General features: G+C 32.8%; 1 protein-coding gene and 1 long non-coding RNA gene across 2 annotated transcripts; one reads left to right on the top strand and one right to left on the bottom strand.

Annotated features, from left to right (window-relative positions):
* Positions 1-391: 391 nt before the first annotated feature.
* LOC140013677 (uncharacterized) lies at positions 392-2,328 on the bottom strand. The gene is made up of 2 exons (XR_011820489.1): positions 2,093-2,328; positions 392-835 (listed from the first exon to the last, which is right to left on the bottom strand). It is a non-coding gene; the product is annotated as an uncharacterized lncRNA (long non-coding RNA).
* Positions 2,329-11,950: 9,622 nt separating this feature from the next.
* LOC113706731 (probable 6-phosphogluconolactonase 4, chloroplastic) lies at positions 11,951-13,956 on the top strand. The gene is made up of 3 exons (XM_027228684.2): positions 11,951-12,409; positions 12,548-12,683; positions 13,274-13,956. Exons 1-3 carry the CDS (start codon positions 12,246-12,248, stop codon positions 13,730-13,732), a joined length of 759 nt encoding a protein of 252 aa, XP_027084485.1. The 5' UTR covers positions 11,951-12,245; the 3' UTR covers positions 13,733-13,956.
* Positions 13,957-15,605: the final 1,649 nt, after the last annotated feature.

Below are 15,605 nucleotides of genomic sequence, written 5' to 3'. Positions count from 1 at the left end.
CCAAGAGCTACAGTTAAGAATTGAATTAAGTAACAATTAAAGGACACCTAAACTTTAATTATTTCTTGGAAAACATCAAATTTTCAATACTAAATTCTATCTACATTGACCAAGGTATTAAAATACAGTTTAGTTGGAAGGCAAGAAGTTTCTCCTATAATAAAAAACTTTAAAATCATCAAAAGGTATAAACTCTTTTTTGTCAAAAATAATAAATAAATAAATAAAAATTAGTACTAAGTTCAGTACAAAGATGAAGTTCTTCATCGATCCACAACTTGTAGGGCACAAACATAAAATGTTTAATCTAACAGTAACTTCTAAAGACCAGATTAAATGATCAAAATAAAGGTTCAAGGCCTCTCATCCATGTACCAAATAAATGCCAATATAGATAACAATCCACTTTATTACAGGATGACCCAAATCAAACGTACAGTGAAAGACAAATACAAGCAAAAGAGTAAAGTGAACAACATCAAGAAAAGTACATATCGGCGCTTAATACATGACACTACTGCACATGCTTTATTATTGAAGGCGCCCTACAAATCCCTTGGTTCTACAAGAGATGAAATCAAGTGATAATTATGGAGAAACTAGACACAGTGTTTGATGAGACTGAAGTTGATATATTCACATCTAGTCTTGGCACAAAGTCGATTGAGACACTGGCCATCAGAAGTGCATGGGAAAGGGCAACGTCCTCCAGTATCAGTTAAAGTTGACTCCAGAGTTGTTATCAATTGTTCAGCTATAGCTTCTGCTTCAGCTTCAGCCTCAGCTGGTTGGACTCTTGAGGCTTCCACCTTTGCTATTGGTCCCCCTATGACCACTGCAAATGAATTTTGCAAGTTCAGTTCAATAGTTTATAGTTTAAACAACACCAATCATATTGGTTAACTCGTCAAATAGTTTATATGTCGTTCGTTTTTCATTGTATCTCAAGTTATTTCGAATGCCTAATGTTAGGGGTGGCAATTCGGGTTCAAATCAGGTTGGCGGGTCAGGTTTTGACCCGGCCCGTCAGAAAATCTGTTGACCCGAACCCGACCCGTCAATTCGTGACGGGTCAGGTATGCTGACCCGAACCAAAAAATTTCAGGTTGGCGGGTCGACCCAAAATGATCCGAAACTTAATTTTAATTTATTAATTTATCACTGTAATTTCTAATAAAATCAATTTCTCACAAAACTAATTACATAATCAAGTAATAAAAATTTAAATAAATAATTCCAAACCAAATCTAAAATAAATTAAACACCGTAAAAGTGTTTTATCCCAAACAAAATATAAAATAAATTAAAACAGTATAAAAGTAAAAAATACTATAATATATTATTTGTCCAAATATAATAATTTCAACTTCACACAAATTAAATAAATTCATTTAGGATTAAGTAATTAATGCCTTTGAAAAAAAAGAATAACTTAGCTTAGTTAGATAAAATTATTTTTAATTCATAAACGGGTCATATCGGGTCATATCAGGTCACCACGAGTTGACCCAAAATCGACCTGTTTTCTTTTCGAGTTCATCGGGTTCAACCCGATTCTGACCCGAATTCCCGAAACCTCAACCCAAACCCATTAATTTCGTGTTAGATTCGTGTCGTGTTTTCAAGTCGTGTCGAAAATTGCCACCCCTACCTAATGTCCCTGTAGATCATGAGCAGTTTCTATGTCTTCATACTAAAATTTTCAAATAAGGAGTTGATACGGGTAAATTTTGATAAGATTTAGCAATTTAAGATTAAACAAGATTAAACTTAATAATGATCATTAGGCCTCAATAGTTACTGAAGTCCCATGTCAACGTGTCTGTGCTTGTTTTAGCGTGTTTGTGTGCTATGGTTGAACCAGAAGTTGAGATATGCAGAAAGCTCGGTGAGGAAGTCTAACATCTGCGTACATAATTGAATATAAATGAGAACTTTTAGAATTTAAGTGGAACATAAAATGATTTCTAAAATCTTAGGAGAGGCAAATTCTGCATTTTACAAATATATATATGTAAGAAACCTTAACTTTTATGGGATGTGGAAGCATTTTTCTTTAATTTGTGTGTGCATGCATGAGGGAAAGACTTACATGAAGCAATCACAAAGAAAGCAAATAGTATCAGCTTTTTTGATGCTTTGTCCATTTCTTCTCAATGCTGAATTTTAGAGCTACAAATGACTGGCGGCTAGAGATCTCCAAGGCAAGTCTGATGGTTCAAGTCTCAGTTCACAGAGCGGTATATATAGGGCAGAAAAGCGTGGTTGCTTCTTTTCTGCAATTTCAATAATTATAAATTCGTAGTTGATGCTTCGCAGTATATATCACATGGGCTACATCCACTAAAAATAAACCCCATCAGCCATTCTGAACAAGAAACAAGTGGTAGTAAGTAAGACAAAAACCTCTGTGTCAATCCTAGGGCTGCAAACGAATCGAGCCGCTCGCGAGCGGCTCGAGTCAAGCTCGAGTCGAGCTCGAGATTAATCGAGCTCGAGTCGAGCTCGAGCCAGCTCGAGTCAAACTCGAGCTCGAACTCGAGCTCAGAATATTAAACTCGTTAGCTCGCGAGCCGGCTCGCGAGCTTGAGTATATATATTTATATATATTTTTTATTTTTATTTAATAATAAAATTACGTATATTATATATAAATATATTTTAATTTTTTATTTTCATAGTGAAATTACGTATATATCCTTAATATTTTATTATTTATTCAGAAAAAAATATTATTTTTTTTTATTTTTTTAAAAATAAAATATTTTTTTTTAATTTTTTTCGAGTTCGAGCTCGAGCTCGGCTCGACTTGATTCGAGTCGAGCTCGAGCTCGAAAATTGCCAGCTCGTCGAGCTCGAGCTTGGTAAAATTTAGTCGAGGCTCGGCTCGATTAGCTCAAAGCTCGACTCGACTCGGCTCGTTTGCAGCCCTAGTCAATCCTAGTCAGGTTTTGTGCTGGATTCAAAATTTTTTATTCTGAGTAAATACGTACTCTACCACACTTTTCTGTGAGTAAATATGTCCGAATAATGTAGTTCCAATGGTTTGGTTTCCATGCACACAAAAATATAAGTAGATGAGCTACATCAAAGCAATGAGTTAGCATTACATTTAATAAGTAGATGAGCTACATCAACTAAGATTAGGTCTTAATAGTTATTGAAGTCTTCAGACAAAAATTTTCTAAAGTAAGGAGTTGTTACGAGTAAAATTTGATAAGATTTAGCAATTTAAGATTAAATAAAATGAAGCTTAATAATGATGTTTAGGTCTCAATAGTTATTGAACACCGAAGTGAACATGTCCGTGCCTCTTTAATGTGTTTGTGGCATTGGTGAAACCAGAATTTGAGATTTGCTGGGTAAGACAGGCAAAAATAGTAGAATTAAGGGGGCACTCTTAAAAAAAAAATTGCAGACTAATTCACGAACGACATATACTACTTTTGTTATAGATTTTTACATGCAAGATTAAAAAACCATCAATAGAAATTTGCAACAGTTGATGGATTTAACAAAGAAAAAGGTTCTTTCACTGTGGTCCCCTCATGAGGTACCCTTATCGATACTATATATATGTGGTATATAATCAACAATATGGAAGAGTCATTTAAAATCTAGCAAAGCACGCAAGCAAGAAATTAATGTTGTCACCTACCAAAAAAAAAAAGAAATTAATGTTGTCATTTTATGTGTTCAATGCTGTACGGCATGATGGTTCTGTTTTTATTAGAGATGTAATCGAACCGAACTCCTCGTGAGCTCGCGAGTAGCTCATTGCCAGCTCGCGAGAAGCTCGGTCAAAAGCTGGACTCGCACTCGAGTGCGAGTTGCTTGATAATTATTCAAGTCGAGTTCGAGTATTATTTTTTCAAACTCAATGACTCGTACAGTCTTATCGAATACAAAGTAATTAATTAAAAATTATATATTTAGTTATTATAATTTTACTCTTTTAGCTTGGGAGTTATATAAATTTTCAAAATTACTCTTTTAGTCGAGTCAAGTACTCGAGGTTTATCACATTCGCAAGAAAATCGAGCATAATCGAGTCGATCTCGAGTTTTCGAACTATTTTTCGAGTTCGAATTCAAACTCCATTTTTGCTGCTCACTCGAACTCGAGCAATACCTCTCTATTGTTGAGTCAAGCTTGAGTATAGCGAGACTCGTTCTTGACTCGATTCGATTTTATCTCTAGTTTTTATGCATTGATTGCCTGATTAATGTTGATATGGAAACATATCTAACTCGGGTCCTCACAAGGAACTCGATTGGATAGCAAATTATTTGCACAAATTTATCTATTTACATTATAAACACATTTTTAATCAATTTTTTATTTCACATATATCATATAAAAAAGGGCTTCGCTATTTTTTAAAAAAATTATCCCAAATAGTCTCCTATCGAAACACAGTCACATTGGCCAAAATGGAGTACATTTTTGTTGGAATTGGAAAGTGCTACACTATTTTTTTAAAAGAAAATTATCCCAAATAATCTCCTAACTGAACAAAGTTGCACCAGCCAAAATGGAGTTTATTTTCGTTGGATGAGAGGGCGTTCCTCTGGATGACAAGGATGGCATGCCTTATGATGGATTATTTTTCGTCCGAGATAGCTAGAGATACCTTTATTTCCAAAAGATAAAGCACATTATATTAATGATATGTGAATATATCATTAACATATAAAGCAATGTGGTGGTGGAACCGGCAAAACAATATGGCAAAGTGATTTTAAACTCAAGCAAAACTGCCGGCAACAAATCTATCATTTTGTGGTAAAGGTTCGAACCTATGATAGCAATAATTTCATTTTTATTTTTCCTTCCACGAGAAGAGTGGGAACCAAATGATGATGTGATGTGATGTGATGCCAGAAATTTAAATTTTGGTCCCAAATGTGTAGTCTGACCAGTGAAATTTAAATTTTGTATCTACTATACTAACCGTGCATGTATCAGTGTAAAACATAATTGAAGTTTAAATTGTAATTAATTATCATTTAACTCGCTTCACTCGTGTATACATTGTCACTATATACTAATTTTATCTAAGATAAAAAAACAATTGAAGAATATATAAGATAAGAAAAGCATGCAAGCAAGAAATTAATGTTGTCACGTACTCCCAAGGAAAAAGAAAGTAATGTTGTCTTCTTACGTTTTAACGTAGTACAGCATGATGGATTGCTTTTTATGTGTTGATTGCTTCACTGATGTTGATATGGATACGTATCTAACTCGGGTCCTCACTATGAATTAGTTTGGATAGCAAGTTATTTATATAAATTTATTTGTTTGTATTATAAATATATTTTTAACCATATTTTTATTTTACAGATATCATATAAAAAAAGTGTCTCACAATCGCATAGGCCAGACTGGAATATGTTTAATTTCATTAAAAATTGCTACAATATTTTATAAAAAAAATTATTCTAAATAATCTCCTATCCGACGACACAGTTGCATTGGCCAAAATGGAGTATATTTTATTTGGATGAGTCATGAGAGGGCAGCTCCTCTGGCGCGAAAGATAAAGCACCTTATATATCATTCACATCTGATGTGATGTGGCGGTGTAATTTTATAATGATAACATGGCAATGTAATTTTAAACAAATCTATCATTTTGTTGGAAAGGTTCAATAGACAGCAATAATTTCATTTTTATTTTGGGATAATTTCACAAACCTCCCCTAAGATTTTTGACAATTTCACTCGGCTCCCTTTAAGTTTCAAAAATTATACTAACCTCCCTTGGTGTGATAATATGACTATATTGTCCTTCACTTAATACATAATTCATAATATAATGCAAGGGTTAAATAAAACCAAGAAAAGAAAAAGAAAAAGAAACCCTACCTCTTCTATTCTCCATCAACACCATTCTTTCTTTCTTCCTTTCTTTCACACTTGCAAGCAACGATTCTTTCTTCCTTTCTCTTATTATCTCTTTGTCTTTCCTTTCCTCTTACTTTTTCTCTATATCCACATCTCTGTTTATTTTAATGATGACCTACCATAGCATAACCATCTTTGTTTACTTGATGAATATGGCACTATTTTACTTGCAGAAGCAGATTTCACTATCAACTAAAATGAAATGAATATGTTTGCAGTGATGATAAAGAAATATGCAATTGATAACTAAGCCGCATGGAAGATGAGGAATTAGTGGGAAAATTATTGGGTTGGGTGGTATGGGGGGAGGGAGTGTAAGCAAGAGGTCTTAGGTTCGAATCCTCTTACTTACACTAAAAAAAAATTAAAAAAAAAGATTATAGGGTCTCGAGTTATTGTTTGTTCATCTCCTAGTGTATTTGTGTGTGCATGCTTTTGAGAGAGAGAGAGAGAGAGAGAGAGATCAGCTAGAAGCAATCACAAGTAAAACCTATCAGCTTCTTTGGTCCTTAATGACTGGCTAGAGATCTTCTGAATGAGTTTGATGGTTCCGTCCCCTAGTTCTTAAGTTGAAATATATAGTGCAACATCATTTTTTTAAAAAAAAAATTTGTAGGTCCTACTAGGATTAGATTCTTTTGTTCACAAGCTCATTATATAAACTTTTGAAAATCAATTGAAAATCGATTTCTTGTGCATGTAAAACTTTACATCCATTATTCCCAAAAGAGAGGGAAGGGAAAAAAAAAAAGAAAAATCACTTGCTTATAAAAAATAAGAACAATAATTATAATAAAGAAAAGAAAAAGAAAAAACCAATGTGGGTGTGTTTGGATAGGCATTATTTGGTAAAAAAAAAAAAAGTGTTCGCTTGTATTATAATACATTTTTCAAAATATATTTTTATCTTTTTAATAATTTTTTTTATCTCCCATACATATTTTTATCACACACATCACAAAAAGTACTATAATAAGTATTCTAAATAATATTTCAAATAATCTCCTATTGAACATTAAAATATTAACATTATACTTTTTAATAAAATTTACTGTTTCAATTCTAATCTAGACCTTGTGCAATTTTCAATACTAGATACAAGTTTTCACTATATCGAATGTCTGAATACAAGAGGGAGGAGTACCATGAATTTTTGTTTTAAGTGAGTACTAAGGATTTAGCTCCTCCTATAGATATACCTTGATTATTGCCATCCTCAAAAAAGTCAAATATATTACTTTAGCAACCATCACTACAATAAAGGTAGAGAGTAGCATTAATCGACAAATTAATTGAGGAAATTAAAAGTGACTAATTTTGCATGGACATTCTACTCAAACCCGGAACTCATAGGATGGACTGGCTTCCAAAAATTCACGAAGGACAGGTCCAAAATTTCTGTTGATGCTCAATAATTTAGATAGACCAGGAAGCACAATAATTTAATTAGGATAGACTGGTCCCAGAATTCCTTGGAAATACAATATTTAGGATGGACTGGTCCCAAAATTATACGAAACAAAGTAAGAATAGTCACATTCGTGGGGTACGGTGATGTTGGCGTCAATTTGAGGAACATAGGGCACGGACTGGAATGATGTACCTCATTTTTTGTAGATCAACATTGGCACCCAACAGTGTAGCATGACCATCCAAATAATGAAAAAAGTGAAGTGGATGATTTTGTCTTTTAGTGAATATTTATCGTGTAATTAATATCCTTTTATCACACTTATCTCACATTAATCTTGGAATAAGTTGTACCTATTCCAAAATGTGATTAATGTTCATTTCTTGTATACAAATATAACTCTAATGAAGAAATATTTATAAACACTTTCTAAAACTCTTCCATTTAGCGATAAGAATTCTAATTTATACATCTACAAGTGACTAGATATAAGATAACTCCTATTCCATAAGAGTTGTTAAATCCTTATAGGTTATTCATCATCTTTCCATACTTTATGTATATATCAATTTGCTAATGTTGTGAGCATTACCTGTTACAGGAGCAATCATATTACAAATAAAGTATAACTGTCCGTACTTAAGATATTACGATAACTTTAAATCTAAAGATCACTTACACAAATGTCACTTAGAGATTAATTTTTTTTGCACTTAAAGGATGTCTCTATGCGGATCAATTTAGTGAACTTAATCATCCTATCAAGTACACATATACTAATTTAGATGTCTCACACATCACAGTAGACGAGGTCTACTACTTCTCATATAGAAGCAGCATAGTATATGTTAGTCTAACTCTATTAACAATGCCTTTTTTTGTTATTACTTTAATTAGAGATATTTAAGAGTAAACCTTATCTATAACCTAATGAATCTTACCATCATAATTTTAGGAAAAAAAATTAAAAAATTAAAAAAAAAAAACTAGATGACAAAGCAACGAGCTAGCGTGGCATTTAATAAGTAGATGGGTTACATCAACTAAAAGTAACCCCTATCTCCAATAGAACATATATACGTACTGAATAAGGAAGAAGTGGTATTAATCACGATACCTGTCTGTGAACCCTTAGTTAGGTTTGTGATGGATTGAAAATTTTTAAACGACAGATCATGTTACTACTATATTTATCACCAATTTTAAGTCCTAAAAGCGTGTCCAAGACACTATTCAACTTTTATTATTTCTTTATGATAATATCAAAAATTTGACTGAAAATTTGACTTTGTGGATGTAAAATTTTGTATGGTTTGATTAAAAAAGAGAAAGAGGAGAAAATAAAAATAAAATAAAAACAACTTACTTAAAAGAGGGATAATTTTGGTTATCTCCCCTGTGGTTACTTAAAAGAGGGATAATAGTTCATCCTTTCGTCTAGAGGTGGGTGTTTTTCCTTCTAACACTTTGTGACCTAGTTAGACCTCTGTTTGAATATTAGAGTGAGAGAAGTGTATAGATGTTGATTAACCGAAAAAAAAAACCACAAGTATATACACTTTCTTTAGGACAGTTTTGTTTTAAAACAAGTATATTGCATATATTGGTGATCTCTCTCAACAAGGAGCAAGGTTCCTTCACTATGGGAGACTGTAACACCCATATTTTTTTTATTGTTATATTCAATTTTTATTTTTTGTTCATTAATTAATTGGTAATTTTCTATGGGAAAAAAGTAAAAAAATTGGTAGAGAATATTAAAAGGTAATTGGGGGTTAAGGAGGAGATAAAATAGGAAAAGCTAAAATCCTCAACCCCTGTAACCACCATGTAGTGGATGGTTATTAGGAATTTAAAATAGTTATCAAAACAATTAAAAGAAATAACATCGTTCCTAATTCTCATTATCTGCCTTCCCTTAAAACAATAACCATTTGAAAATAGAGAAGAAGAAGAAGAAAACATCGCCGTCGAATAAGCAGGCAACTAAGCATCTAGACCTATAACTTCTGAACACACGTTAAAACTTTTTCTTTTAAATCTTATTAATTTCATGAATTATTTTAAAGATTTTATGTATACATATATATTATGATATGTATATGCCTGTATGAGAAATTTAGGAAGTTTCTTGTTCAGATTAGTTGGAATAGTGTGTTAAATTTTAATTATGGGATGAAATAGAGTCTAAACCCATTTCTACGAAGAGTTTTTTAAAAAAAAAAAAAGAAGAAGAAGAGTTGCATCGTTGTTGAAGCTTCTTCAACAATGCAAGAAGAAAAAAAAAAGAGAGCAAGACCCTTCTCTCATACCAAGTCAGGCATGAAGGCCAGCCAAAGGAAAAAAAATTCCTGTTAAGGAAAAAAATGGGGAAGAAGATGACCCGCTAATTGATGGGTTAATGAACCGGGTCGGTCTTGTGGGTCGGATCTAGAAGGAAATGGTTTGGGTCAAAATGTAGGTGGGTATGTGTGGGCTTGTTGAGTTGGATGCTGGGCCAAGTGTGAAGGGGAATCGAACTAGGACTAGGAGAAATAAGGAAATGCTTTGGCATAAGGAACTTGGGCCGTTATTATTCAAATCCCAAAAAAAGGTGGCACTATACTTGGACCAAAAGTATAGTATGGATTTAGTGAATGTTCAATCGATAAAATTTAGATATAACCAACCCATCTTTTATGGATTATCATGGGTATTAAACTTCAAAAACTAATCTAAAATAATTTTGGGCTTTCAAGATTTAGTTATTCAGGCTTATGCTTAATTAATTAAGTTTAAGATATTTAAGTAGAAGTCTAAGACATTTTAATCTAACATTATTAGATTAATTTATACAATATAAGATAAGTTTTAGATTTTTAAACAAATGCTTAAATGATGATGATGATGATATAAATATGGATGAAATAAATTAAGGATATAAACGAAAATAAAAATATAAATACAAGTGGAATAGGCTAAGATAATAATTGTAATGGTAAATAAATATACATTCGTATATACATGAATAATAATAATACATATACAGGTGCAAAAAGGGAAATAGAACAAAAGATAATAATAACTAATTAACCAATGTATATATATGAATGAAAATAAAATAAAATAGTATTGATAAAGACAATAACAATAATAACAAATAAAATAATAAAAAAATATATATAATAAATAACAGTCAAAATAATAAATATGATTATAAACAATTATTTATGAGTTAGGAAGCTTTACATAAGAAAAAAGGAGCTTTCCAAAGTAAGAAACTTTCCAAGAATAGAAACTTTCCAATTTAGGAAACTCTTCTAGACTTTAGATAATGATCTAGACATGAATCTTAGAGTTGTTTAGAGTTTTGTACATTTATATATCTATAAGAAATATCAACTAATTAGGATACCTATGCATTTGATAGGTACGAGACAAGTTTAAAAGATCTAAGGTAGTCCCACTCGAGTAGCCAAACACTCTTCTGGGATTTCAAAAAATCAAAGCAAAATTTTTATTACTAATCTTATTTTGATGTGTCAATTTGAAATTTACTTGAGTATTTATGCAAGTTCTATTTTTACTATATAAAGATGCATCATGTGAATTATTTGAAGTATTTTGATATGTTATTATATACAAAATGAGTGGTATCTTTTGTGAAATCAAAGACTATGTATTTGACGTGTGAAATGAATTTATGTTAAGCAAAGATCAAAACAGTCATGGAATAGACAGTAGGGGTTATAGTCTTATCTAAAGGTTATGGTAATCTGGTATAGAGTCCGGCCGATTGATAAGCTCATGGTAGTTCGGTATGGAACCCGACCGATTGATGTATATATATACTGAGACCAATCGGTAGTCATGAGATCTATTGGTCGCTCACCTAGAAGGGTTTAATATCTAGATTGAGTATTCAGAAGTCGGTCATTGCATGTACTTATTATGAGTTGGTATGAAATGATTTATGACTCTATGGTTTTCATGTACGGTTATGAATAAAATGTTTACAAATTGTTGTGTCACTCATTATTACTAACTGTTTTACGAATAACGTTATTGTCAATAATTATACATGTCAATGGTGTGCAAATAATTTGATATATATATATATATGTATATATGTATGTATATATGTATATGTAAAGGTATGATTGCATGATCCAACAGAGGGGTAGGCGCTACCTATTGAACGATTTATCAGTCATCCCAATTTTTAGTACTTTTGCATATTGTGAAGAGTATGAGTTGGTTTACATCAAAGACCTGAGAATGATTTTTAGTAGGTCTAAGTGGATAGAAATTAGCAGTCTAACTGCTTTTGGCTGTTATTTTATTTAATTTCTTTTTCCGTTGTCTCATCTAGAAAATAAGTGTACGAACTTATTGGATACTCATAGACTACCTTCCATTTAAGATTTGTACTGCATTATATTTAGTTATACTATTTAGTATTTTCTAAGTTTTAGTCTAATTTAATATTATCTTGTATTCTTGAGTGGAATTGAAGGATACGGCGAATATTGCGTGACTGGCACATGCGGACTAGGGACGTGACAGAGACGGCAGCTTATATGATAACGAAACAATAAAACAAATGCTCACTCTTGTGTGGCAGCGTAACAGTATGTAAACGTATTAGAACAAATCACACGTGGCGGCTACTGATAACTGTCTAATTGCAAAGATTTCTCTCCTTCACTTTTCCATGTAGAAAAATCTAAGTCAAATAATGGCTGCTACTGATAACTCTTTACTTGCAGAGCTTTCTTTCCTTCATTTCCCATGTGGAAAAATTTAGGCTGGTGATCCGAAAATTTTGCTGTTATAAGTACGTCCCATCCCGCTCGAATCTCTACAATGAGCAGCAAGTTGCAAGCCTAATCCACTTATCAACAAAGCTAAAACAACTAAAAGTCTCGGATCAAGGGCAGCAGAGATGGCTTGTGAAATCGGAAACAGGACCGTCCTAAAATTCGACACCGAGGATGGTGTCGCAGTGGCCCTGGCCAGATACATTGCCGATCTCTCCGAAAGATTCATCAAAGAAAAAGGTTCTTTCAATGTGGTCCTCTCAGGAGGCAGCCTCATCGATACTATGAGGTAAATCAACAGTACAAAAGAATAATTTAAATCTGTCAAAGCATGCAAGCAAGCAATTAATGTTACCTTCTTTCGTGTTTAATAGAGTACAGTTTTTACATATTGATTGCCTGATTAATTTTAATATCAATACAACAGGTATCTAGCTCGGGCCCCTTACAAGGAATCAGTGGATTGGCCAAAATGGAGCATATTTTGGTTGGATGAGAGGGTGGTTCCTCTGGACAGCAAGGATAGCAATTACAGACTTGCCTGGGATGGACTTCTTAAATACGTAACATCTTATTAAATTTCCTCCGCAATATAGATGCATAGTAATTTTGAAAAGCAAGTTAATTATTCATTATTTTTGCATAGGATACCGAAAAATCTAATTTTTTTTATCTAGTATTAAATGGTACAGAAGAACCGTTTTCTTTTAATTTTTTTTTCAGTGTGAGAGGAATGAAACTTAAGAAACAAGGGGTAGAGGAATTTGAATTCAGAATTTCTAATTCTTTAATTTGCAACTGATACTAAATAATATCAAATGTTAAGGTAGTTATGTTTACCATCAATCTTAGTAGTATCACAAGCACGGTAAATTTGAATGTTACAAATATGTACATAAAACTTTATATCAATCTTTACTTATATCGCTTGGATTTTAAATATTCTGGAAAGTGTCTGAAAATTAGGGCTAGAAATACCCTATACTATAGCGTAAGGATATACAATTACCATATATAGACTCAAGAATTATTGGTTAGGAGTAGTTTCTAAGCTTTGAAAAGTAGGTCCATAACATTCATATCTTCATATGACAACATTTACACTATTCTTCCGTTGTTTTTCATTTCCGCATTTCTTCTTGTATTAATTCAGGTAACCATTCCAAATAATCAAATTTATGCCATCAACGACAAGCTGTCACCTGAGGGTGCAGCAGAAGATTACGAGGCTCGTCTCCGGGATTTGGTCGACAGAAGGATCCTACCATTGTCAGATGCTACTGGTTTCCCCAGTTTCGATCTCATGCTCGTCGGCATGGGACCGGACGGCCATGTGGCTTCTCTATTCCCTAACCGTCCTCAGCGATACGAGAAGAAGCGCTGGGTAACCTATATTACAGACTCCCCAAAGCCACCTCCACCAAGAATCACTTTAACCTTCCCAGTGATCAACTCTTCGTCAGAGATTGCAATGGTGGTAACTGGGGCTGATTTAGCCGGTGCAGTGAAAGACGTCCTGGAGAATCCCGACTCAGATTTGCCCGCTGCTGAAGTTTCTGCACAGGGGCTTCTCACCTGGTTTTTGGACAATGATGCTGCTTCACAACTTTGAAGCATCAGCTAGCGCATCCTTCACCCATTTTTTACTTCAAAGCATTATGTAATATTAATTATGGTTCTAATGTCATTTATACCGTCTATCATTTTTCTTCAATAATTGTATCCAGTTTTCTAGTATTTATTCTGGTCTATCATAGGCTGCAACGACTTTTGGGATTATGCCTATTTCTGCAGTGCAATTCTTAATAAGATGAGACTCTACGGCTTCAAACGCTATCTATGTTTTACCTGCTTTAAAGGTGAGATCTTATGACAAAGTTTCTTGGGAAGTTTTTCATGCTTGCTGATGATAGTATGATTTTGTTTACTTGTACACTTTGGACCTATATGCGGTTTTCTCGATGTGCTAAGTGACAGGAAAAGAATGAACTGCGCAATTCACCCGAAGGATAACAGTTCATTGGCATAACATTGGTTTGCCTTTTATGTGACTCTAAAACAATGGGCCTTTTACGTAATTATCTAATTATCTGTTTTTTTTTGTGAATTTCTATTTGAAGTAAAAACACAAAAAAGGAAAACAAAATCAAGAAAATTACATAACACACTTAAAAATGGCACGGCAGGCGATTTATTCACATGCTTTATCATTGGGAACACTGTACACATACTCGAAAGAAGAGGATTTAGGGAAAGGGCAGAGCTCTGCAATATCAGTTAAAGTTACCCGAGAGCTGTAATTAAAGCTTCAGCACCAGCTGGTAGGACTCTTGAAGCTTCCACCTTTGCTATTGCTGCTTCAACGACCACTCCAAATGAGTTTGCAAGTTCGGTTTAATTTATAAATTACACCAATTATATCGGTTAGCGTGTCAAATCGTTTATATGTTGTTCGTATTTTACTATATTATTTGGTGCCTTCAAAAGAGATCTAAATGTTAACAATTGAGACTTCAAACAATTTTAAAGATCCAATGTCCTTAAGAGCATGAGTAGTTTCTATGTCTTCACAATAAAATTTCAAAAGTAAGGAGTTGTTATGGATAAATTCGATAAGATTTAACAATTTAAGAATAAATAAGATTAAATTTAATAATGGTGATTAGGTCTCAATAGTTATTGAAGTCCCAAAGTCAACGCGTCCATGCATATTTTGGGTGTTTGTGTGCAGTGGTGACGCTGGAGGTTTTAGGTGAAGGGAGCGCTTTTACATTCTTGTAAAAAGCTGGGGAAGGAAGTCTAACATTTAAAAGGATGCAATTGAGAACTTTTATTATGTTAAGGGGATATAAAACGATTTCTAAAATCTTAGGAGGGTCGAAGTCTAAGGACCTGTTTGATAACTCTATTTAGTGTTAAAACTTAACTCATTTAGAACTTTTTGAATTTAGCATGTTTGGTAATAGAACCGTCTTACCACTTAATACATTAAGTATTGCTTAATTGGTGTACAAAATTTTAAATGAAAAATTTTCTCTGAATCTTCTAAATTGACTATACATACTATACCTCTTAACACATATAACACACTCTCATACTATTCTCACATATGATACACATTTATTTTCTTTATGTTTGACACACACACATGCACACACACTCTTATATTCACAAAATATACAACTTAAACACTGCCTCTAAATTATTTCATTACTCTCTCTCTCTCTCTCTCTCTTTCTCTCTCTTTCTCTCACTCATGCACACATATTTTTCTTTTTCGCCAAATACACGAATAAAGGCAAATTATTAAAAGGAAATATAAACCTAATATTTGTGTGATATTTCAATTTAGTATTATATTCCAATTGGTTATCAAATAAGTAAATAAAAATAATTTAAATAATTCAGCACCTTATAATTTCAACACTGAGTTTTCAGAATTCAGATTTCAAATTTCAATTTTATTAAACAGACCCAAGATTTAC

The sequence above is a fragment of the Coffea arabica genome, chromosome 8c, assembly GCF_036785885.1.
Source record: "Coffea arabica cultivar ET-39 chromosome 8c, Coffea Arabica ET-39 HiFi, whole genome shotgun sequence".
NCBI lineage: Eukaryota > Viridiplantae > Streptophyta > Magnoliopsida > Gentianales > Rubiaceae > Coffea > Coffea arabica.
This window is presented reverse-complemented; position numbering and strand designations above follow the sequence as displayed.